Below are 26729 nucleotides of genomic sequence, written 5' to 3' on the forward strand. Positions count from 1 at the left end.
GTGGGTATCGCTAGTGAGGACATTTGTTGCTGAGGTTGATTGGTTGGTGGGGAAAAATGGCTGGCAGCCAGTTCTGGGAAGGATTCCAGCCCTGACTCCGATTAACCCTCTCTGGTGAAACTCTGCTGGAAACCAACTCACCAGCCATTGCCATTAATCTACTTACTAATTAAGCCAATTCATTTCTAAAGGAGGAAAAAATCCTTTCTTTGGCCCAAGTGATGGGAGGAAATTTGAAAGAAGCGCCAAACTGTGTAACTGTAATTCAGCCAGGGGACTGCTAAAACAAGCTTGTTGATATATAGCAGGAGACTGAAACCAAGTTTCTAGGGCAACAATCCTTTGGAAGCGCCTGTGGGACACAGAACAGAAGGAACAGTGGAAGCCTGAATGGTAGGGGTTGCCTTTAGCCATTGTGTGAATGGGGTTAAGGAAAACATCTCTCCCACCCCACCCACAAGCACGCTGCTTCTGAACATTTCCCTGCTGATTCCAAGGTGGGAAGTAAGGCTGGGGTGGAGGGAATAGCAAAATGTATGCTTCAGGGACACCTTTCTTTGGACTAACCAAAATGTTACAAAAATGTGCAAACTTTGGATGTCTCCACAGCTCTTCATCAGGCTAGGCAATAATAAAAAAGAGGAAACATGCACAGTTCTATGGCAGTTTGACTGGTCCTAATTAAAGGCCTAAATACCCTAAAGGTATCAGATCCCACCTGATCTTGGATGCTAAGCAGAGCTAGCCTGGAGATTGGAGACTGCCAACAAATTCCAGGTTATATTTAAAAGTAAGGAACCACTTCTGATTATTCCATGTCTAAGAAAACCCTATGGAATGCATGGTGTCACCATAAATTAACTGGTGACTTGTAGACACACACACTAAAAATAGTTGTCAACTGAACATATTGTTATTGCTGCTTTTTCTTGCACCAGCATGGTTTTATGCTTTTAAAGAGAAAATCACAGGACAGTCACAGAAAAGTGATGGGTTTTTACAAAGTGGATATTAAAAAAATCAACACTGTACAATTGGACTGTAATGAGAATAAGGTAAAGATGGCTAAGGGTTGAAAAAGCCACTTTCAAGATGAAAGTTCTTGTCTCAGTTGCATGTGACAGCTGATACCTCTGATTTGGTTTGGAAGGAGGGATGGTTGCTCTTGAGGGAATATCAGGGCTCAGGGGCATTATTGTTATCACCACTTTGTAGGCTCAAGGGTAGACTTGGGATGGGGAGTCTTTACCTTGGAAGAAAGCTCCGAAATTAAATTAAGCCCTGGTGTTTAATTTAAATCAAGCCCTGGTGTCTAATCTGTCTTCTTTCTACCAGTCATCTTGTCATTCTTTGCTAAAGCAGGGATGGATAACCTCTGGTCCTTTAGATGTTGCAGGACCCCAGCTCTCATCAGCCCTAGACAGCATGGCTAATGAGCAAGGATGGCAGAAGTTTGAGTCCAGCATCGTTTGAAAAAATAACCTGGAGTTTTGTTTTTTGGGGTTTTTTTTTGTCTCTGTAGTACAGCAAAGGAAAGTAGCTCAAGGCAAAATTCATGCTTTACATTTAGAAAATCCTAGGTTGAGCTCCAGGTAGGGCATCTTCACATAGGGCTGGAGAAGACCTTTGTCTAAGTCTTTGGAAAGCCTTATCCCATTTGTTGCTCACAGGAGGTGATATACTACAAATTTAACCATCTGAGCATAGCTCATAACTGAATTTATTTACATCATGGGATGTAAAGGGAGCCATAGTCTGATGACAGGTTTCACATCCCAGAGGAACACTTGGTAGACTGTATTGAACTACTCAGATCAAGTGCAAGGAATCTATGGCTTTCTAGAGTATGATGGGCTCCAGCTTTCATCATCCATGACTATTGGCCATGCAGACTAGACTGGTGGGAATTGGAGTCTAATATCTTCTGAAGGGTCACACACATTCCTTATCCCTGAAATATACCAATGTACCCATAAAGGCACCAGATCCCATCTGATCTTGGAAGCTAAGCAGGGTCAGCCCTTGTTAATACTTGGATGGGAGGCTGCCAATGAATATCAGGTGCTATATTTCAGAGAAAGCATTGACAAAACTGCCTCTTAGTATTCCTTGTTTAAGAAAACCATATGAAATTTATGGGGTTGCCATAAGTCAACAGGTGGCTTAAAGGCATGTGTGCACACACACAAACAAATGATTGTTTTTGAAGAAGTGGATTGATATCCAGCAAAGATAATATTGAAATAAATCAGTTAATCTCAAAGGTGTTGCTTGATTCTTTCTTTGCCATTTTATGGCATTATATTTCATTTTATACTGTAACTGCAAGCAGTTATATTGTAAATAACTCAGAGGGATGTGTCTAAGTTACCACTTTATTGAATGCCACTTGCGACTTAAAGAAGTCAATACCTAGTTTTCCAGTGGGGATGGCCAAACCTACAAGCCAAGTGTGTGAAATTGCAGAAACTGTTGACCTCCCAGCTCCATAATTGGGAAACTTAACCAGGAAAGTGCTGGAATCAGGAGGGATGATTTTCCAGGGCAGTCTCAGAGAGAGAAAGCATCCTTTCCAGGTGGCCTAGCAAGATGTGGCAATGGATCCCTCTTCTCTCAGCAGGTGATCAAAGTGTAGAAGAAAGGGGTGATGGCAGTGATGAAGATTCCTCAAAGTCTTCCTCTTCTGCAGACTCTGAAGTAGAGAAAAGGAGAAAAAAACAACTGTGAACAGGCAAGACCCATTAGGTATCCCTGGCCCAGCAGGGATTCAAAACATGGTCTCCAGAGTAAAAAACCATGCCAGGGTAATTGACAGTAGTAACTGAGCAGATTAGTAAAATTACTGCTGAAGGCCTACTGCCTGTGAAATGCCAAGAAATCCAGATTAAAAAAGGTAGTACTTTCCTATCCTTGGAATGAAGAGTGTAGATGCAAAAAAGAGTATCCCTGTACTTTTAATAGCTGTGTACAAGAGAGAATTTCCAAAGTTGGAGGTTATAATCAAAGATGTTGTGCAACACAGTGATTAAGAGACTCAGGTCAGAACTACTTTAGTAGTTGAACTTATTTCCACAGTTACAGGACAGTGGCAAGGAAAGGTACACAGAATCTTCCAGCTTTGCGTAGCTTATGTCTCCACTGCCTTACTTACTTCACAACTGCTACACCTGTGGCTTCTTCTTTCCAGTCACCACCACCTATACTACTGTAGCTATACTGATGTAATGCAACAATAGGATTCTGGCATAAGATTGCAGTTCTGTACAACTGTCCTGGCAGCAAACCGCATTGAATTCAATAGAGCTTACATGCACATGTAGTTGCATACCTCTGGATAAAGGCATGTAGAAGAGACTCCAATCCTATACATATTTATTTGGGAAGAAGGTTCACCAAACTTATTGAAACCTATTTAGAGCAGGTTTCAATAGGATTATACAGTGAGCTACAAGTTAGGTCTGGGCTTTCGCTCTCACCTTTGCTATAAATTCAATAGGTAGCCTTAAGCATGCCATTCACACCCAAGTCTTCCCTTCCCTCAACCATCTAAAACATTTGGGGGGGGGGAGTAGATCCTTTGAAATACCAGAGATAATAGTATGCAAGGAGATCTTTTGAAACCATTGAGACTAACTATTTAGAAGTTGTAGCACAAGCTTTCGTAGACTTGGTCTCATGCATCTGAGGAAGTAGACCAAGTCTATGAAAGCTTATGCAACTTCTTCTACATAGTCTCAAAAGTACTACAAGGTCCACTTGCATACTGATATTCCATACTATTATAGCTGTGACTCTGAATTCTACCCCAAGGATAATAGTGTCATAGCATACACACACAGGCTGCATGGGCACTGCAGAAATAATGCAGTTTGACACCACTAACAGCCATGGCTCAATGCTATGGAATACTGAGATTTGTAGTTTTGTGAGGCACCGGCCCTCTTTGGTCAGAGAAAGCTAAAGACCTTGTCATGGCAGTTAAAGCAATGTCAAACTCTTATTATTTCTGCGGTGCAGATGCAGCCAAAGACTGCATTCCTGTATACACTTGCCTAGGAATAATTTCCACTGAAGTCATTTGAGCTTACTTCTGAGTAGAAACATTCTGCTGTAAACCTGAGCTTAAACAATTAGGGTAAAATGTCCCATCTAGATCAGTGAAGTTTACATACAGGTCAAGTATTCAGAACTGGAACGAAAACCTGGGTTGTTTCATCTGTTATAAAATCCACACACAGGGAATGCTGCTATTAGGAATTTTATAAAGCAGAGCTTAAAATGCAGACAGGCAAAAGAGAATTTCAATGGACACTGATAACCTGATATATAAATACAGTGAAATAATGCTGTTAAGCCTTTGTCACTATTAAGAGCTGCATGAAAGGCAGAAATCCAGCAGGTGCAGTCTTCTGTCAATACACTTCCACAGTGGGAAAAGTTGCACTTGTTGAAATTCTGCTAGATACAGCTGTTCACAGAACAAAAATGTCTGTTAGGTTGAGAGGTGGGAAAAACGAACAGATGCATTGTGGAGCCAGGTGAAAATTCTTGGGCAGAAGGAAATGCCATAAAAAAGAAGCCGATGCTCTTCCTTCACGTACCATGTTAATTTTCATGTTAGTTTTTATTCCAGCTACTGTGCAAACTTTTTCATTGTTCACCCACACAACACTGCTGTTGGTCTGCAAGGTGTTGCTGTGAGGCTAAGTGGTTGATCGGGGGACATCACAACCAAAGCCATTAGTGAAATATTGTTGTCCTGCTATGAACCTTCTGTTGTTTGGGAAGCGGGTGCCCACTGAATATCCTTATAAAATAACCTGTCTATCTTTTTTGGGAAGTGGGACAAGCAAGCCTCTTACTCTTTGGAAGCTAGCCACAGCCTGCTGTTGAAAGCCCTGTGCTAACCCATGTGGAACGTGCTGGATCCTGCACATCTGTAATGCCAACCCCTCTGTCCTGATTCAGAAAAACAACATAGATCATTTTATAATATGGCCATGCAATTACATTATTATGTGTAATTTTCACACACACACACAAATATATATGTGAGTGCACTTGCATGTGTGTGCAGCTTATAAGTGGAGGAATAAAGAGGAGATATACATTATGCTAGAAATCAAGCCAGAAATCTCCCTGGAAGCCAAGATGACAAAACTGAGGATGTTGTACTTTGGACACATCATAAGAAGGCATGACTCATTGGGAAAAAACAATAATGTTAGGAAAGGTGGAGGGAAATAGACAGAGAGGAAGGCCACATGCTAGATGGATGAACTTTATTAGGGAGGTCACAGGTATGAGTTTGCAGGAACTAAGCAGAACAGTGGAGGACAGAGAGTCTTGAAGATGTTTCATCCATAGGGTTGTCATGGGTCAGGATGGACCTGAGGGCAGTTAACAACAACAACAAATGCATTATGCCCTTGAGAGCCAGTGTGGTGTAATGGTTTGAGCATTGGACTACAGCTCTGGAGATCATGATTGATATCCCTGCTGGGCCATGGAAATCCACTGAGCAAGTCACACTTTCTCAGCCTCAGAGGAAGGCAAACCTCCTCTTAACAAATCCTACCAAGAAAACCCCATGATGCCATAAATTGGAAACAACTTGAAGGCACACTGAAACATTGCTAAACACACACACACACACACACACACACACACACACACACACACACACACACACACTTTCAACAAAATATTGTTCAGAGCACATAGAAGACCCCAATACAACTACCAGAATTATTTTCCTGAATATCTTGAAAAGACTTTTATGACAAAATATTTTTCAGGTGATAGGAAGTGAAAGAAAGAAAATGTCAGTCTAGTTGAACTTTTAATAAATTAGTAGCATGCAGAAATGTATATGAAAGCAAAGGGAAAATGATTAAAGATTGTCATTGCATAAGCTCTAAATAAGAGAATGTGATTATCATGTAATTCTGGAGAAATAGCCATTGCATACAATTATCATAAAGGAAACAGCAATAAAATAGAAAATCTGCAAACCAAGAATGAAACTTTGGACCTCTAAAAGCCGAGGATGACAAAATGAAACAGAGAAATAATAAGAGCAGCAGCAAATAATAGCACAAAGAGAAAAATTGGTTTCTTCACTGCAAGCCTCTGTTGAGTTTCATAGTAAAAACTGGATGCAACTATCCTAAAAAGACTAATGACATTTCACAGGTAATGCAATTTAGAAAGAAACATTTCCACGTTTTCTTTTCCAACAATGTGCATTTTTGTAAACTGCTATAAATTGCAATTCAAAAGCACTGATCTCGCCATCCCCAATCATTTTTTATACTGATCAAATGAATGCAGATACTCCCCTTTGGGAGGGGCGACATGACATTTCACTTGGCAGTTCTAAACAGGTCACGGACCTTTCACAGACCCTAAGGCAGTGGGAGGGAGCGCTTTACGAAACCGTGTAACCAAATCAAACCAATGGTTACCCCCTTTCAATACCACTGGAATGGTTTGCACAATGCTTATTCACATAGCAGCAGAGAAACTGAAAGGATGGTCATCCAATGGAAATGTCTTTTCCTTTGTTTGAACTTAACAGTGCTAAAAAAAATACTAGAAAACAATTACATTTGGGAACAACAAAACCCCAAGAAAACACTGTACATATAATCACCAGAGTGAGTACATTAGAGGCTGAGGTGAGCCTAGATGTTTTTAAGCAGCAATGCTGGCAATATGGAATTGTGTATGGACATTTATGGGAGATGTCGCTTTGTTTGAAGCCATAGGCACAAAGACACAACATGGCTGCCCTGGAGATGACCTATTGCTTTCAAGTTGCTTGAACACATCAGAATTTCCATTGTTAAGGTTGATTAATTGAAACTGATAAGTTACCATGAATAAAGATTGTTTTTCTGTTTAATGTGGTGGGCCTGATTTGGTAAATGCTTCATTCATGTAGCCTTGCAGTGCAGCATATGGGCAGAATTCATTCAGCATTGCAAACATACACAATTTATTATGCTTGTATGGTCACAGCCAAAAGGCCTTTCTAGTTTAATGTCAACGTCTGAATGAAAAATTCCATTTAAAGAGTCACTAGTAATGTTACATGTGAGTTTTGTCATTCAGCCTAACTTTTAAGCTCCTTTAAGCAAATTCCAATCACTGGAGAAATATATACTTAAAACGTTATATCCAAGAAAGAAGCAGATGAGAAAGGGTGAGTGGATACAGGTTTTCCTTTAGAACAAGCAAACAATTAATCTGTAATGTTTGTAGATGTCTATGACAAAGGCACATGTTGTGGTCTGGTTTCACCCTGTGTCACATGCTGCTGATAAAGTTATCACTATAATGTTTCAATAAGATACTGTCACTGCAGCTCTGGAACCAGACATTCCTATGTCTTGTGCTGGACAACAGACACAAAATAATAAATTTGTTCTTTTAAGAAGAAAAATCTGAAGCCAAAGACCTATAAATCCTTCAGAAGTAATGGCACTGTCATGTTAGAAGTGTCATGCCTTTTTGAAGTTTAATCTAGCCTTTACCAATTAAATGGTATTTGACTTGAAAAGTACAGTACCTACCCAAAGAAGGCAGTGGTTACAGAAGTGAACGGAATACAGAAAAGCAAAGCATATATTTTTTATAATTACTGATCTTGAAAATCAGTAAAAAAATCAGAAAAAATAGCTACGTATCTTGACATAGGTGACATTCCCCCCAAAAAAGAGGTGTTTTCTAATTTTTTACTGAAATAATAACAGCAGCAGCAGCTATTTATTTAAATATACTTAACTAAACAACCAAGCCAGCATGGTGTCGTGGCTTATGTGTTGGAGATCAGGGTTCATTTCCCCAATAAAAATCCACTGGGTGACTTTGAAGAAGGCTCCACCTCTGAAAAGGTAAGAGGAAACCCCCTCTGAACAAATTCTGCCAAGAAGACCACATGATAGTTCGCCATGGGGTCACCATAAGTCAGAAATGACTTGAAGGCATGCAACAACAGTATCACAAAGTAATCTTTCCCAGCCCAACTCCTCCAAACCTGATGGAAATATCATTTACCTGGGCTTCAATTGCTGGCAGAGTAGATCTGCTCCTCTCCATGTTGCTGATGACAGGTAAGTAGGCTGGGGCAAGTTATGATCATGAAAATTGTATCTCAATTGTGACTGTGATTGTGAATATGGGACAATTTATGGATGGTAACTGTTCTGTATTCATGATTGCAACTTAAGACTTTATCACACCAACTCCGTTTTTGCCATGATCTCGATAATGAAGGGAAATGCATACATACTAGTTTGGGAGCATTCCATACCATATGTCCCTTTATTAGCCCCTTGCACTCTCTTCCACCCTTGTCCTTAACCCTGACACCCTGTCCTATGCCCTACCCAGCATATCTTTCAAGTGTGTGTGTGTGTGTGTGTGTGTGTGTGTTTTTCAATATAATTCCAGAGTTATATTAATGTGTTTTTTAAACACAAAACAAAAATTAAAAATGAAAAAGCCCAACTGTTCAGAAATGGTTTAAAAGCCACATGTGATAAAGTTTTTAGTTATAATTGTGACACTATTGCCACAGTCGTAATCCCTTCCCCAAACTATTTTGCTGTGCATCAGTTGCATGTGGAGAAAGAAGTCTATTCTGCTGGTGGAGCATGGGTGAATGACATTTCTATCAGGTTTAGCTGGGTCAGGCCAGGAGAGGTTACTTAGGGGCTAAACATACCAACATTTAACGCCGGCCTTGGGGCAGACATCGGTGTCACGTTGCCCGCCTGACTGCATGACGGGCGTCAAAAGGGCATGTCTTTGGCACAGTGTTTAGATGCGCTGCACCAAAGAAACTCTTAAAAGCCACTACCGTGGTGGCAAGGGCATCTTTTCACCACATTAACTAGGAGCACCATTTTTCTGGCCAATGTCAGGAATAAACTCTTCCAGAACATGGCCACAGAGCCATAAAAAACTATGGATGCCGGTTGTGAAAGCCTTCATGGTGATGATTTAGTTCTTAATTTGTTCATTCATACCATATCATTTCTTACATATCCATGCACTAACAATCCTAATGCAAATCAATCACTAAAATACAGAATCAAAGGGTGGGCATTGTTCAGTTTGTATGAATAGCTCCTAATAAGGATGGAGAAGTGGGCAAGAAGGAGGAAAAAAGATAACCTGTAACAAAATCTTGCAGTGTGGATTGTTCTTGTTCAGGGTTCCAGCTAGCCCACCATATCCTTTCTCGTGATATTACAACCCATTTCCCACTGCTCCCTAGTTTTCTGTTTCTTCTTCCATAGTGAGACAGCATTCTGTCCTCACTGAACATGGTCAATCCACACTGGACTGTTTTTGGTTCTGCAACTCACCCCGAGTTGCCCTTTCAATTTCTAAAGGGGGGGGGGGGTATTTCTATAAACACTTGGGAACATAGTTGAGATACCTCCAAGGTTCCTGACACCTGTGTATTGTCCATTTATGCGGACACTTTGGTTATGCAAAAATCCACACTGAAGGAGCATGTCTACACTGCACAGTTATAATAGTTTGATATTAGTTGAAATGCCAAGGCTCCTTCTTCAAAGGGTTTCTAATTTGGAACTTCTACTGTTACAGTTCACAAGAGTGTGCTAATGCAGATATCTAATCTACTATGCTGCATTTTTCTTCTGCAAGAACCAAATAAAAACATTGTGCTGATCATGACAGAAGATCAACTGGTAAATCATATGATGATACTTTAGGGTCTGATACTTCAAAGGGCTAGAATAATGAGTAAGATATGGATTTTACATTTATTAAGAATCCTTTGTCCTGGCTTTTACTGGAACTATCTGTTCAATGTGACCTTCCTCTTAACCCCTTCCTCTTGGTTGACAAATATATTTGAAACCGAAACAAACAGTGTAATCTGCCCAAACCAGAGTTGCTTCTGTGCACCAGATATTTCTGTTTGAGCTTTCTCTTCTTGACAAGTGGACCAAAGAGGCACTGTTCCTCTAGAGTTTTATCTTACGGATTCATGCCTTTCTTGCTCATTAAGACTGTCCCTCAAGATTACACAGCAAATAGTGCTTTGCTACCAGACTGTGAGAAAAGTCTTCTTGAGTACATAAAAATAAATTCAAGGTTTATATATCATATAATGAGAAGCTTGGATATCTCTACTAACCTCTTTATCTCTGCTGCACATGAGATAATGAAGGCTCAAAAAGAAAAGAAGAGAAAAAATAATGACCAGAACTGAGTTTTTATTAAACATGCTTGACGGTAAGTGCACTGAACACAATGGCTTACTCCCACAGGGAATGGGGCATGGATGAGCAGCACTGGATATGTTTTCCATGGAAAACGTACTGGGTTCAACCTCTGGCTGCTCTAGTTGAAAGTATCTGCTACAGATGATGCAAAAGACATCCTGGAGAGTACCTTGAAGAACCACTGCTGATCAGAGTTGACAATTATAGGCAGGATGGACCAAGAGGCTGACCTAATACAAGGTTGCAAAGGATCTTGTACACTTTTGAGACTGAGGAGCTTATCACACAACGGGTTTTGCAGCTCCAATGCAAAGCCACTCCGGGTCCAACCATGCGAATTCACGGTAAAATGTGATTAATTATCACACGTGATTGCTTTCTATGGGGGGTCGTTCCGAGCCGGATCCAAAGTCAATCCAAAGTGACTCCTGATGTAGTTGAATTCGGTAACAAGCGAATTCACAAAAATTATTTCCAAGCTCACTTCGATTTCAATCCGAATTGGTCTGGTGTGGAAGATCACCCCATCCCCCGTCACCCTGCTCCTTGCTCCTTCGCATCCCCCTTCACCCTGATCCTGCCCTCCTTGGCAACCTTCATCCTGCTCCTTCCTCATCCTCATCCCCCTTCACCCCGATCCTTAAGGTGAAGCTGTCATGGGGTTTTTCTTGGAATGTTTCTCCAGAGGGGATTTGCCCTGGGCTTCTTCTCAGTCCCACTGAGCATGCGCAAGGGTGCCAATCCGAATTGATGATGTGATAACTTATTTTGCAGTCGCTCTACTTTGCCTTAGGAATGACCACAATTTAACCTTTACGTGTGATAACTCATCACGTGAATTGCCTTAGATTCAAATTGACTCTGCTTCCCCTTTCTTTTGGAATGGCTTTGGGATTGGAGTTCCTATTTCACGTGTGATAAGGGCCTAAGACTGACTGCACTGCAGAAATAATGCAGTTTGATATTGCTTTAACTGCCATGGCCCAATGCTATGAAATCCTGGGGTTTGTAGTTTTGTGAGATGTTTAGCCTTCTCTGTCAGAGAGCTCTAGTACCATAACAAATTACAAACTCCAGGATTCCATAGGAAGGAGCCATGGCAGTTAAAGTGGTGTCAAACTGGATTATTTCTGCAGTACAGATTCAGTCTAAGGTCCAAAACACAATGCAGAAATAATCCAGTTTGACACCACTTTAATTGCCATGGCTCCATCCTATGGAATCCCGGAGTTTGTAATTTGTTATGGTACTAGAGCTCTCTGACAGAGAAGGTTAAATGTCTCACAAAACTACAGCTCCCACAATTCCATAGCATTGGGCCAGGGCAGTTAAAGCAATCTCAGACTGGATTATTTCTGCAGTGTGTTTTGCAGTTTAGTCTACAAAATCCCTTTGCACATTGATATTTCAGACTAACACGGCTATGTCTCTGAATTTTCCTAATTGGATTTAACTTTATACAGTATATACCATGAGTAAGATACTTTTGCAGGGCGGGGCCCACTTTGTAGACTGGGCTAGTGTGGCCAAAGATGTGGCCTTAAGAGAAGAGCTTAGTGGGCTTTTAAGAAACTACATATAATAGATTAAAAATTACTTTCTCATGCATACAGCATATTATTTAAATTTTACAAATAACAAATCCTGCTTGAGTAATTATTATTATAATTAATCCAATAACATCCAAACAATGATAGCTTTATTGGGCCTACGAAAATGCACAATTACATGTTGCAAGCTTTCGAAGTCACATTGGCTTCTTCATTGGGCAAACAGGAGAAAGAAATTGAAGATGTTAGTCATAGGCCTGCATTTTCTGTTTCTGGTCTTATTTCAGAAGGTAGTGAGGGCTATCTGCAGGCTGGTACCTCCCCCTATATGGCCAACACGGCCATCCCTAGATGTTTTATGGATTTCAAGATACCACATTTTAGCCGTCACAGAGGAATCCTATGTTTGGATGTTATTGGATTTGCTATATGGCCAACACGGCTACCTCTAGATGGATTTTTGGATTTCAGACGAATTCTGAAGTCTATTAAGTCTATTAAGCCCTTTGAGAATCACAAATTGTACAGACTCTACAGCCTATGTCAGCCTTGCCATTAGGTGGAATGAAACAACTGCCTTAGGCAGTAGACAATGAGGTACAGCAGTGACAGCCACATAGGCATTCCTCCTGAGTGTTCTTCACTCAGCTGTTCTGCTCTGTTGGCAAGTGTCACATAGACTGTCTTGCACTCTCTAATAAGCTGGTTTCTCTTAGATGCAGTAAGTACTGAAACAAAGTTCATCTGCTAGTCCAGTTTACTTCTGTATGGGAAACTGATGGACAGGGGCACCTGGTTCTTTTCTTGTCCGCAGGCAACAAAATGTCTTGGCCTGTCCTGGTCATGATCAGAACTGTAGGCAAGCCTAGACCTAGTAACGGAAGACCATTTTGCTATTGTTGCGTCTTCAAGTCATTTCCAGCTTATGGATTTCTTGGCAAGAATTGGTCAGAGGAAGTTTACCATAGCCTTCCTTTGGGGATTAAAGTATGTGACTTGCCCAAAGTGACCCAGTGAGTTTCTATGGCCAAATGGGGATTTGAATCCTGGCATCCAATGTGCTAGCCCAACACTGAAACCACTGCACCACACTGGTTCTTATTACAGTATTTCCATCTAGCTCATTGAACATGACTCACCCGACTCCTTGTCTCCTTATTTTGATAACTAATCTCCCCAATGTGTTCTTTTACTCTTTGCAATCCAATCTACTCAGAAGCACATCCACACAGAAATGCATTATTCTAACAGATTCAGCATGGACCACTGCTTCCAGTGGAGTATACATGCCCACTTGAACATGGATAGGATTTCAGATTTGTTAGAATTATTTTACACATTCTGGAATGGTTATAATGGCCCGAAACAGATGGGTCAAATAAAACGGCTTCTGGCCTTTTCAGGATTTACATGACACATGCCCTCAAAGCACCTGGAAGCTGTGTGGAGGCTGTGCTGAGGTGGCAAGAGCCAGACCAAAAATGAGTGGTTTAAATCTGCTCCTACTGGTGCCCCATGTGGGACAATGGCATCAGCCTGATTCAGGAGCAGGTTGTGCAGTTGCTGTGGTACCAGTATGTTTGGTGCCAGAATGGCCAGAAGTTGCTCCTTTCAGACCATCTCCTTCAGCTCAATGTTAGTTGTTTATAGGATTGTGTATTATTTCTGAAACAGAAATATGTAAGTGTCTATTTATAATAGTTTTAATGTTCCTTTTTGCAACATAGTTGGAAATAAACAACATAACTTGGCACACATATTCTTCCCACTTAAAATATCTATAAAACAGTTTTGCTACCAATTGTAGGTAGGGAGGAAGCTATAACTTTTAAGAACAGTAACCAAAAATAAAATTAAATGGCATACTTACCACCCTCAAATGCACTAGGAATTTCAATTGTAACTGGAATTTTATTGATATCGCTGCTCCCTTCTTCATTCGTTCCTGTGACTCTCTGCGACTTTATTTCTGGCTGAACATCAAATATTAAAGTCACTCAAAAGCTGCTGTACAACTACATTTCAGAAAATTTCTATTAAACTGCTTCTTTGTAAACAAATGCAGGGAGACATTGATAGAACACTTGCATCTAAATGCTGGGTGGGGCTCAGGCAATTCAGTAATAAAATCCTCAGTTCTGGCTCAGTTAGATTGTTGAGGACACTACGGGTATACTTTAGCAGTGGTGTTGTATCTCTTGTGTGCCCTGGCTTGGCTTATGTCTTGCCTTGCCTATGACTGACTTTGGACTGTTTGATTTGATCTTTAAGAATATTCCCACTGGTCTGGCTTGGACTGGTAAAGCCAGATTTGGGTAACTGAAGTAAACATGGGTACTGATTTTCTGCCCTTGAGACCTTTCAGGCACCAGTAGACATATAGACTGCCCCAAATAAACAAAAACTCATTAGAAGTGCCTAGAATTCTACTTCTGGTTTTTTAAAAAACAGTTTTTCTTATGTTATAGAATGTAGGAGCCATGTAGGCTACTTAAAATGTTCCTAGAAGTTTCTAGTGAGGTTATTAATTTTTCTCTTTCTTCTATTGTCATTTTTGACAGAAAAATTGTATTCCTCACATTCTGGAAAACAGCAGAATCCATTATTTTTTACTAAACCTCTATTTTGTGGGTAGATGAAAATATTAGATTTGGTTTGATAAGGATCAATACAGCTGCCTAGATTTTTGGACTCTCCTTGGTGCTGCTGTTGTGAGGATTATTATAGGTGCTCATAGTTCCAAATACGGAATGATTTACACCTCTAAATACATGGCCTAGCAAGACAGCATGATCTAGCTTGATGGTTTATGCATGCAGAAATTCAGTGCTTTGTTTCCCCACTTAGTGCTGTTCTGATTACAGAGAGCAAAGCAGTGAGCCTATTAATGAAACACACAAGCCTTATTTATGCCAAATTACCAACCTTTCATGTAAAAACATCTATGGACTAATGCATTATAGAAGTGGAATGAAGGGTAAGAAGATGAGGGTCTTTTTCTGTTCCCACTGTATCATCCAAATTTAGTTGCAAGGTTAGAAAAGATCTCTGGCAGAGATAAAGCAGAGCTAAAATAGTTGGGTCATTGATCTGTCTTAGCTATGATGGGTAGGACCTAGATGCAACCCGAGTTATATTTTGAATGGACACATTTGGTCCCACAGAGTTCAGTGGATGTGCTCTAAGTATGATTCATCTGGAATCAATTTTTCTGTGTTTTATTCCCAAAATATCATGTATGTGCAGATATCTACCAGTGGTCATAAGTATATGATAATCACCCTCTCCTGTCCTGTTATATTTGTTTCAAAATAGACTAAACAAAAATATCTTTACAAAATATGCTTTCCATCAGCAGTCCTTTTTTGGTTCAAGAACTGTGCTCCCAAAGTATTGCTACCTTTAAAATGGCCAGACACCTTTTTGGAATGTTTGAGCCTGCATGAAGACAGGACATCCAACCCATATACATTAGCCAAAACAGCAATATTAGCCAAATATCACATTACTTACCAGAGGTGGATATTGCATGTATAAACCAGTCAAAAATGTATTTTTTTTGCTTGGAGGGTTCTGGCTAAGTGCAGGAAGAGTGTTCTGGAAGGAACAAAGAATATCAGTTCTGTTCCTTTCAAGGGCTCAGCAGCCACAACGAAAATCCCCTCCTCTCTTTTCCCACCATATCCTAAAACTGCGAAACTTAGACATTTGAAAACTGGTATAGGTACTAAAACCCTCTCAGAGTTGTTTTGCCTTTTTAAAAAAAAGAAAAAGAAAAAAAGATTGACATTTAGTTAATTAAGATCTTTGTCTAGCCTTCAATAAGAAATGCCAGACCTTCCCTAACCAGAAGAGACTAAAGTGGCCACAAGACTTGAAAATTCATTTCTTCACAAGGCTTCTAGGTAGCTCTGTATTATACTTTCCTTTGCAGGGTTTCTTGAAACAATACAGAGGAAAAGAAAGGGAGGAAAGAAGGAAGGAAGGAGAATCCCACTGCAAGGTAAGGAGGGTGAAGGACAGTGAGCAGAGGAAAAAGCTTCAGTGAGCCCTCCATGGAAGATGAAGAAAGAGTGGGGGCAAGGGGAGAGGGAAAAAAAGAGTAGAGGAAAAAGCACTGGGATGTCTTCAAACACAGGTAAAATGCTGAAGGATCTATAGTTAGCACTGTTTCTATTATTCTAGGACACAGAATGAGGGAACTCTGACCATCCAGATATTTTCACCTACATATATATTTTCTATACATACCCTCTCTGTAAGAGATGTGCGTCTAAATTTGGTTGACTGACGCAATGATTGTCTAAGGAACATCTCATCTTTAATGGCATGCAGGCTGAAAATGAATAAAAATGACTGAATTCAATTCTTCAGTGAAAGACTGACATGTCCACCTCCCACTTCTACAGTTTAATTTTTTAAAAAGAATAACACAGAAATCTAAAGAACTATTTAAAGTTATCTCTAAAAGCCTCCCTGTATTCATTGGGTGTTTCTATGTTTTTAAAAACATTTGAAGAGTAGGTTTAAGACCATTATCACAAGTTGCTTTGGGAACCAGAGGAAGCCCTTGGTGCCATTACAGGAGGAATTTCCTGACAATAAGAGCTATTAGACAGTGGAACCCACTCCCTTGGCATGTGGTGGAGTCTCATTCTCTGGAGGATTTTAAACAGAGGCTGGATGGCCATCTGTCAGAGGTGCTTTAATTATGTATTCCTGAGTGGCATGGGGTTGGATTGGATAGCCCTTGAGGTCTTTTCCAACATGATTCTATGATTTGCTCAAGGATGCAATTATTTATCATTTTGGCAGTCTGTGGTATCCATAGATATCTCCTTCAGCACCTCCAGAGAGACTCACTATGATAAACAGTCTTCAATTACTGTTTTGAACGTTGGTTAGATTTTGACCACATGTTTCACTAAAATAAATTAATCTTAAAAGTTTTGTTATGGATTTGGTTCATATAAACATCTAGTAGCAAAATACCTTTTCTTTAGAATTTCAAACTTCATTTGCCAACTTCGACTGGTATGATACAATTCCTGTTGGAGTCTAAAAGTGAAAGGAAAAAGTGCATTGGTTTGTTGGTTTGCCTTTTTTTTTGTAACTGTGGAATGATCACATCACATACAAATACAGATTAATTCTTGTACATATACCTCTGTGCATGCAGCTTTGCCTGCTCCTCAGCTTTCTTCAGCCTCGTTATCTCATCCTGAAATTCTTTTCTCTCAGTTGCTCTGTCTTTTTCCACTTCAGCCTGAAATACAAAAGACAGCCAGGCATTAATTATCAATGTATTAAAAATATGCAAAAACTTAACTATAATAGTGGGTGTGATGTAAATATTTATCCATTCAGTGAGTTATATGTGAATTTTCTGTGCACATGCATTTATACTTTATCTGCTTATAATACTAAAAGTTATAACAGCAAACCAAAATACATCAGAACAATATGATACAACAAAAGAATAACATGTAATGGAAGAGAGTTCATTGATAGAGGGCTGAAAAGAAATTATTTAAAACTTCGAAACCAGGGCTCGATTCCCAGCTTGGCCATGAAACCCATTGGTGATCTTTGGCAAGTCACATACTCTCAGCCTTAGGGGTAGGCAATGACAAACTGCCTCTGAACAAGTCTTGCCAAGAAAACCCAATGATAAGGTTGCTATAATCCAGAAACAACTTAAAAGGATACAACAACAACAACAACAACAACAACAACAACAACATGTTTTAATATACATTAACCCCCCCCCCTCCTCAGATATGGATGTGTGGCCATTTCTGAGTCGTTTTCCTTTAGGGAGGGTGGTGTTTTGGCATTTTTGTCTGCCGGTCTGGCCGCTGAAGGTAGCCAGCCTTGGTGTACTATAATAATGCAGTACCTTATCAGACTCCAATGACAATTCCTTTTCTTTAGCCTCTTTAGCAATGGCTTCTTTGATGGTAGCTACTTTGGCAGCAGCTGCTTGGGCTCCAGCTTCTCTGGCAGCTGCTTCTTTGGCTGCCTTCCCTTTCAGCCTCCTTTTCCCCTTATCTGATTTTTCTTCATCGACTGATGGTACCTGGAAGGGAAAAACAACAATAACAACCTGTGAGCTCTGGACATATTGTTTCAGATTTTCAAGAATCACTTCTTGCCCTTGGTGGCAAACAAGACATGAACATAGGGGAGCATAGTTCTCTAATTCCCACCCCCAGCAGAAACAATAATAGCATGGATAAAACCTCCAGAATAACTTACAGATCACTTGTATATTAGCAAGCAAGTGAGGTGATAATGAGGCTTTCAAGTGCAGCAGTTCTTTGTGACAGATTAGCACAAGGGAAGCTCCAAGGGTGAGGTCAAGTAACAGCTGATAAACTGGATGTTCTATTTTTTGTGTACATATATGTAGAAAAAGGGCAATCAAAATGAGCAAGAGGCTGGAGCAACTCCACTAGGAGGAAAGGTTACAATGTAGTTGTTTTTGGAAAAGTCAAAGTATAGTAGAAGTGCACACAATTCCCATGGTGTGGAGAGAGTGGACAGACAGAAACCTCTTCTTGTCTCATAATATTAAAATGTGGACCCTTTGAAAGATGGGGGATTCAGGACTGATAAAACAGAGTGATTCTTTTCAGAGCATGTACTGTAGCTAAACTGAAATTTGTTACTACAGGATGCAGTGATGATCACCAAACGAGGTGGCTTAATTAAATTCATTGAGGAAGGGGTTGTGAATGCCCTCTAGTCAAGCTGCATATAATGCCGTCCAACATTTCACAGATGAAAACTGTGAAATGTGTGGTCAAGCAACATTGGAGTATGGTCAGGATAGTGAAGGCTGTTAATGTAGAAGAGCATACAAGCTAGGAGAGACTGCAGCAGTTTCCTTTTGTCTGAACCTACTGTGAAGGGTAAGCTTCTTCTCCCTCCTGTCTTCTCCCTGCTGTTGACTTAATTGACTGCAAACTATTTTTGCACTTTGAACTCAGTTTGCAGTAACTGAAAGAAGCTGAAAAAAAGTGGGAAAGCAAATTGCTGCCATCTCTCCTAGCTTGTATCTTTTTTCGCCTTCAGTATCATGATCATACCTACTTCAATGTTCCTTGATCACATGTGTCCCAGTTTTCATCTGTGAAATGTTGGATGGCATGATATTCAGCATGACTAGAGGCCATTGACAGCCCTCCATGAATTTAATTAAGGAGGGGAAGGAAAGAAGTTGGGACAATGTAAAAGCAGCCAAAAAAGTGGGACAATGGAGCAACTGAGACTGTCGTTGCCAAATCACGGCAGTTGACAGGTATGATATATATAATTCCTTCAGTAACAGAGACAGTGTGCTCATATACGTCAGATGCTGAAGAATGCAAAATGAAGGTGCTTTTGCGTTTCAGTCTTTCTGTTGGGTATCCTGGAGACATTTGCTTGGCTACTGTGTGTGAACAAAATGGTGAACAAAATGGTCTTTGGTCTGATCCACCATTGCTCCTCTTAGGTTCCTATCTCTCTGTGTACAGTTCCTGGTTAGAAAAAGCCTTTCTTGGGTCAAAAACAGTGCAGGGACTCTCCCATAACAAAATTTATCCCCATGTTTCCTAGAAATGTGGGGAAGGGCAGCTTTAACAAGTAAAAAAAACACACACAAATTGTTTTTAACTTTTGGGGTGAGGATACTGGTGGGCCCTGCATTCCACTGTGTTTTTTATGGATTGGTTTGAATTTTTTATAACTGAGATTTCATTTTTATAGTTATTTTATTATTGCTGACTACTGAGTGCTTTTTTGGTGTAATGCTCAAATATATATTAAATAAATAAATAACATCTGCGGGAAACCGCCAGTTGCATTCGACTTTTCATCTTCTTTAGTAGCTTAATGGCGTACAACATAGACATCACATTTCACGCTCCCCAGGTTAATCCTTCCAATGAAGGGAAGTGTAGCATAGCAGACTGACCCAGGATTTCATTCATTTCACAATATTAAGACATCTTAACCTGCCTCCTATCAGCATTTGCTCATAACACAGACAAGAGAATGTTGGAACACCTCTCTCATGCACATGAAAGCTCCCTGAAAGTTTAAAAATCAAGGCACTTAGGGATATTTTGATTTTGAGATCTTCATGAACATAGGGATTTTCACTGTGTGAAATAGGTAAGCTATTTATTTATTATTTATAATGGGGCTTATGATTTGTAAGGAAGGGAAGCATTGCTTGAGGTTAAACAAAGTTGTACAATCTATAGATATAAACATGGGTGACCAACTTTAAGGCAAAACATTACCCTACAATTAATGACATATCATATGTTATTTCACATCTTAAAAGTTTATCATTTTCATAAATATATTTTTAAATATAACATGTGTTACACAGACACCTATTTTAAGTAATGCATACAAAATAGGATTTTCATCAGAGCTTCAGTTTCTGTGAAACCCAGGAATTGTATTGTGTTTTCATATCTTTTTATATAAAAATAATCTTTTTTGTGCAAATAATAGCTCAGATACATTCAAATATGAGGCTTAGAAAACCTTTTGAAATGGCTGCAGGTGCCACCACTCTATCTACTCACAATTCAAGCTACTTCACCAAATTGGTGTTGGAAGATAAATATTGAACAAGGTGTGTGTATGTTCAGCAGTAATTGTATTCTATTTTTTTGGTGCTGCATTATGCACTTCATTGTACACCTTGCAGTACACCTCTGAATACTAGCAAAAAATAACCAGATAGTTCTGTTTATCAACTTATTCATATAAAGGGAAAAGAGTACTTTGGACATAATGAGCACTTCAGGGATGGATGTGTCATGGGGATCTCTAAGGTCTTGTCTATTTAGATGCGGCTGTACCATGTTTTTTCTGTATGACACAATAATGAGATGGACTGGTCTACCCTATGTCTTATTTTAAGTCAGGAATTAGTGCTTTCTTTTTTTTTGTGTGAAAGCTAGTCCCTTTTCAAAGACAAGCAGAGTATAGCACAGATTTTTGACCCCAAACTTTAGTACAGTATAAACTCTTTGGTCTCAGTCAAAGCTCTGGAAATGTTCTTTTTTGGATTACAAATCCCAGAATCACCTAGCCAGCATGGGCACTCATTCTCTCTCTCTATCTCTTGGTGTGGGACCCACAAACAATGATGTGGAACTCAGAAACAATAAAACAAAATTAGCTAAAAACTTAGCAATGAAATTATAACACAATTAAAACATTGTGATTTTTAAAATCATATATTAAATAATATAAAGCTATTAAAAAGCACCCAAAAATTAAAACTAAACTACCTTCCCCATCCCATAACAAGGCTCACTGCAAGCAATCAGTCTTTAAAAGCATGTTTAAACAAGAAGGTCTTTGCCTGCTGGTGAAAGGAGAACAGGGAGAAGGTCAGCCTAGCCTCCTGGTGAAGGGAATTCCAGTGGGTAGGAGCAACCACTGAGAAGGCTTTCTCCTTTGTCCTCACCAAATGGACCTGTGATGGTGGCTGGACCAAGAGAAAGGTTTCCTCTGAGGATCTTAAGACTCCGGCAGGTTCGTATAGTGAGATATGATTTTCCAAGCAATTTGGACCAAAGCCCTACAGGGCTTTATAGTCATGACCAGCACTTTGTAGTGTGCCCAGAAACAAACTGGTTGCCCTCAGGTCCCATTTCAGAGAGGTGATCCTTAAGCATACCCTTGTCAATGGTATTGAAAACCATTGAGAGATCCAGCAGAACCAACAAAGACACACTCCTCCTATCTAGTTTCCTGAGTAAGTCATCCACCAAGGTGACCAAAGCTATCTCTCTCCCATAGCCAAGCCTGGAGCCAGATTGAGATGGATCTAAATAATCAGTTCCATCCACGATTCCCAGGAGCTGGGAGGTCATATCATGTTGGTCAGGAGATTCTAGTACAAAAGGTAACTTTTCTAAAGCTCTGCTGTCAAACTGCCTTGCTATAAACTGCCTTGGGTCTCACAGCAGGAGAAAAACAGAATATAAATAAACAAATATAAATAGATATATAAACAACAAAAGGGTCATGATTAAGTCTCACTGATATTGAGATAGTATGTTAATTGTGAATTGACAAAATCTTATTAAATTCAATGGGAAATAGGATTATGAAATTTTCACTATATTGGTGCCTGCAGCTGTTAACTGTTCAGTTGTTTCTGGTGGGTAATTTATTTGGGAATTTTATTTAAAGGGACAAATGACACTGATGTATGGCTTACAGGAATGCCTTCATAAATTTAGCAAACACAGAACTCTGGATAATATATGCATTTTTTTATCTCATCATACAGACGACAGATATTTTGAAACTATTTACGCATTATAATTGACCAGCTATATTTGTGTCCTTCCTTTTGGAACAGTTTTTAGATCTGGCTAATCTCAGCATGTGTGGCTTTCCCACTGAATGTCACACTTTTCTAAGTATAAGCATGATTAATAAAGGAAGTCAAATATCTCTTGCAGCCAATACAGCATCAAAGAGCCAGGAAAGTTATACATGAATTTAGGCATTAACTTTAGAGTACCTGCATGCTGTTTATCTGCTTATTTAAAAGTCTGAGAGAGGTGTAGGATAAGAATAACTTTTAGTTGAACAGAGTTTTATCAGCTCTAAACTCTGTTTATTTTTTATCAGTTCTAAGTTCTGTTTATCATTGGAAAGAAACGTGCAAATCCTTTTTTATTCTTAAAAAGGCACCCAGCTCATCTGACTATTTGCCAATATTAAGAAAAGGAAGTTACCACACTGATAATGTCTTTGCAAACTACTAGAGCTTGAGAAGCTGAATAAATTAGCCCAAACCTCTGATTTTACTCATTTTTTTAGCAAACAGGTGAAAGTAAAACATAAAGACAGAGAATTTGAGAGAGGCTCTATATGAAACATACTGTGCAGCTAGCGTACATACTTCCTTTGTCCCACTGCCCAGTTTTACAGGTTTTAAAGTTTTTCATATAGGTGTTTTGCATCTGGATGCATCTTGAGTTGAAGTTGTCAGATTTGCCAGATATTTGAATTATCCCAGCCCCCTCTAAAGTGGGTTGAGTCTGAATGTTTACACCTCTGAAGATGTGATTTAAAAATGGATTCAGAAGGATACAATGACACAGATAAAAAAAATGCTCCATAGAAAGAAAGGGGAGAGAGGTAAGTAACTGTCAATGTGCTGTGGTAACACCTTAGGAAATCCTGTGGGGTGCACCTATCCACCAACAACTTTAAACTTTTTTTTGCCTCCATACCTCTTCTGGGTGCTTAGGAGGCATTTCTGCAATGTCTTTGGCCCCCTCTGGGCTGTTTTAGGCCAAGGAAATGGCCTTTCCCCTCTATCACCTGCTTTGTCAAAAATCCTAGGCTGGGGCAGATATATGGCAAAATTGCCCCCATGCCCTCTGAAGGGCATTTGGGGATTAAAAAAAGTTTTAATCTTTCTTTTTTATTTAAAAAATAGTTTAATTTATTGTATTTATTTATTTAAAGGATTTATATCCTGCCTTTCTCTCACAATGGTATTCAAAGCAGGTTACAATAATTCATAGCACTTTGTGGGAAAGATGTTGAAGAAATATATTCCAGGATTGTTCCGTGGTTCAGAAATGTTTTGTCGCTCTCCCTCTGAGGGACAGGAATATTAAGAGTTTTTGTGAAGTCTGTTCAGCTATGCTGTAATTTAACAAGCCTGGCAGGAAACAAGTTAGGGAAGGTTGGTGCCAGAGTTTTTAGCGTTACTTTTAAGAAGAGAGAACATAATGAAATGCTGAAGGCAGCCATAACTGAGTAGTGGTAGGATGATTTATGGTATATAAAGCTATAGTCTTAGGAGGAAAGGAAGGTTGACTGGGATGCCCAGTGCGTAAATCTACAGCATCTACAGCATTCTCTCTTTATGCTTGCTCAGTCAAGAAGATAGCAAATGTGGGAACCCAAGAGATGACTGAAACATTCAGAAAAAGCTTGTGATGCTGCTTTTCAGACACATCAGATCTAGATTGTACATCTGAATGCTTCCCTGCATTGTTATTGAGAAGCATACAAGAGTTGACTTAATTGCTTTATTAAACCAAACAAAAATCATTTATATACAACTTTCATCATAAAAGAAACAAGGCAGTTTGTAAGGTAAAGTCAATCCAACAAAAACAATAAAACATGCAACATGGTCTCCAGAATTCAGTAAACTAGTGCAATGGACTGGTGCCTGTGAATGTTTCTGAGAGTCAAAATATTTCACTAACATGTGGAACACCTGCATCATAGCTGCCTGTCATATCTCATGATTAGCCATCATGAGTAATAGTTTCTGCTAAACCTATCCTCTATAGACAGGGCTCATTCTGTTTATAAGTAACAAGTGGAACCTGTGTGGAGGTGCTTCTGTCCTGGGATCCAACTAACTAGAGTGTTACTAATGAGAAAACAGAAAGAGAGAAAGAGAGAGAAGATCCTGTTGCCAGGTGATGGGGGTGTAAGCAGAAGGAAAGGTTGAACAAGCACTGTGTTGGAGAAAAAGAAAGACAAGTGTGTGAGACAAAAAGACACAGGAGAGGAGAAGAGAAGGAGGATGGGCTGGAAGATTTCTAAGACTTTTATAAGCTGGCATTCTGGTAATAGCTAAGAGAAAACATAAGTGCAGAAGGTGCCTCTGATAACATTAGGGAATAAAACACCACATACACACAACACATGATCTACACAAAACTAAATCAAGTAAACTAAATCACCTTTAGCATAGTGTCGTCTTGGGCTTCTGTTAATTTTGCTAGAGTATCATGTGCCTCTTTTAGATCCTTTAAAATAAAGACAAAAGCAAATTCACCATCTTACAAGAAAAAAAATTATGTAACTGGAAAAGTCCTAGCATTGGAAGACATTAACTTTTCTTGAGTGACAGCACAATGTTTTCCATGTCTACTTGGTAGCAAATTCCAGTGTGATATAAGGTCCTAGAGCTTAATACTGCAGCCCCAACTACTCACCGTAATGCCAGGGCTGATACTGAGTCAGACTCAGAACTACTTTCAGCACAAATGTTTAGTCTTCAAACCTCGGAAATAATTATTCAGGTCAAGAATGACTTTGAGGAAGAGCAGAGTTTTTTTCTACATACATATCCAGAAATAAGGGCCAAAGATTTTAAATCAGGGGGAATGATGTTCCAGGCAGGCTTTATTCTGATCCTTATTTTATCAGAAGTAATATATTGATTGCTTTCTGTTACTTCTATGTTTCCTTTCTTTTCAATTATCAAAACAACCCATTGAAACACATGTATGCGAATAATGATCAGTCCTTTGAAATGTATTACACTTTACTTCAAAAGCTGTTTCTCATGGATCTGTATTATCACATTAAGTGTTTCTTGGTAGCTATTTTAAATGCATTACCTGAAAAAATGATAAAGATCATTTTTATTGGACTGGAGGGAAGCTAGAAAAAGAATTCAAAATCAAATATTAATTTTAAAAATATGTTCTCCTGTTTGTACAGCTTAGTATTCTGCATCATTTAATAGGAGAATCTTTGTGCACATCAACACAGTACTAAGAATGTCTGCAATATTCTAGATACATTACTGTAAACTGTTCAATTTTAAAGCTTTTATGTATTGGTCACCCTGGGCAGGCGACTTCTTTTGTTGTGTGCCTTTAGGTTTTTTCAACTTATGGCAACCCTAAGATAACACAGTTTTCTGGAGCAAGTGTGTAACTTGCCTAGAGACATGAAGGCCCATAGAAAAATTAGGAAAAAAACCCATTTTTGTCCATGTTTTTTCTGAATAATGCTAAAAAAAATCATAATTGATTTTTCCCTTTTTTCATTTTCTTCTTGTTTCCACCCCCAGAAAAAAATGAGATAAAAAATGAAAAAAGAGAATCACTTATGGAATACAGTATTTTATTTTAGCATGAGTCAGGAAAAACATAGACAAAAATTGGTTTTTTTCTTAATTTTTCTGTGGGTCTTCACATCTCTAAACTTGCCCAAAGTCACCCAGTGGTTTTCCATGACCAGGCAGGGAATTGAATCCTGATCTGCAGAGTTATAGTCCAATGCTCAAACCAGTACAGAACACTGCTCTCAGGTCACTTCTTACTACTTAGTTATCCCCCTGCTTTGTACAAATTGAGTCTCCCTCGTTTGAAATGCTTGGACCAGAAGTGTTTTGGATTTCTTTTTTGTACATATTGGAATGAGATATCTTGGAGGTGGGACGCAAGTCTAAACATTAAATCCCTTTATGTTTCATTTACACCTCATACATATAGCCTGAAGATATTTTATACATAATACTTTTAATATTTTTTGTGCATGAAACCAAGTTTGTGTACACTAACCTGTCAGAAAGCAATGGTGTCACAATCTCAGTTACCCATGTGAACAATTTTAGAATATTTCAGCTTCTGGAATTCTGGATAAGGGATACCCAACCTGAACAATAAGCTGCATACAGGTATGTGCAGCTGCAACACTAAGTTCACCACAGATCTCTGTTTATTTATTTTTGGACACACACAGATTTCCTCCCCAAATTCTTCTTCTCCTGGTTCTTCTCAGTTTCAGGAAAAGTAGTAGGTTCTTTGCTCTTCAAAAGTCTGGTGCTGTGGGGCTGATTAGCTGGTCTATATGACAATTAGAGTCCAGAATCCCACTTGTGCATTATACCTGTGTAACCATGCTGGTGGTGGCAGCAGTGACTGTAGGAAAAATGCTGTGAGGGCAGTGGCTCTGAAGGAATGAGCTGAAGGAATTGTTGCTGTTGATAATTACCCACACGTCAACTTTGACCTCTAGAGACCCTGTGAATAAGGCATCTACAAGACACTCTATCTGCAATGACTGCAGACCTAAGACATAGGCGGGTTACAGACTGCCGCTTTGCTCTGTGCGG

The 26729-nt window shown here is 39.3% G+C and overlaps 1 protein-coding gene across 3 annotated transcripts in view; it reads right to left on the minus strand.

The window, feature by feature from the left end:
* Positions 1-2363: 2363 nt before the first annotated feature.
* The window catches only part of CUNH10orf67 (chromosome unknown C10orf67 homolog), a 77322-nt gene continuing 52956 nt past the window's right edge, over positions 2364-26729 (minus strand). For all 3 annotated transcript variants that reach the window (XM_089533364.1, XM_089533365.1, XM_089533363.1), the window contains 8 exons: positions 24562-24627; positions 17718-17897; positions 16984-17084; positions 16811-16876; positions 16070-16154; positions 15332-15415; positions 13689-13791; positions 2364-2692 (listed from right to left, as the gene is read on the minus strand). In XM_089533364.1, the coding sequence (XP_089389490.1) occupies positions 2625-2692; positions 13689-13791; positions 15332-15415; positions 16070-16154; positions 16811-16876; positions 16984-17084; positions 17718-17897; positions 24562-24627 (753 nt within the window). In that variant the 3' untranslated portion in view covers positions 2364-2624. The remainder of the gene's footprint in view (positions 2693-13688; positions 13792-15331; positions 15416-16069; positions 16155-16810; positions 16877-16983; positions 17085-17717; positions 17898-24561; positions 24628-26729) is intronic.

This window comes from Sceloporus occidentalis, unplaced genomic scaffold (genome assembly GCF_023333645.1).
Source record: "Sceloporus occidentalis isolate IW3139 unplaced genomic scaffold, rSceOcc1.0.p SCAF_7, whole genome shotgun sequence".
In the NCBI taxonomy this organism is placed as follows: Eukaryota; Metazoa; Chordata; class Lepidosauria; order Squamata; family Phrynosomatidae; genus Sceloporus; species Sceloporus occidentalis.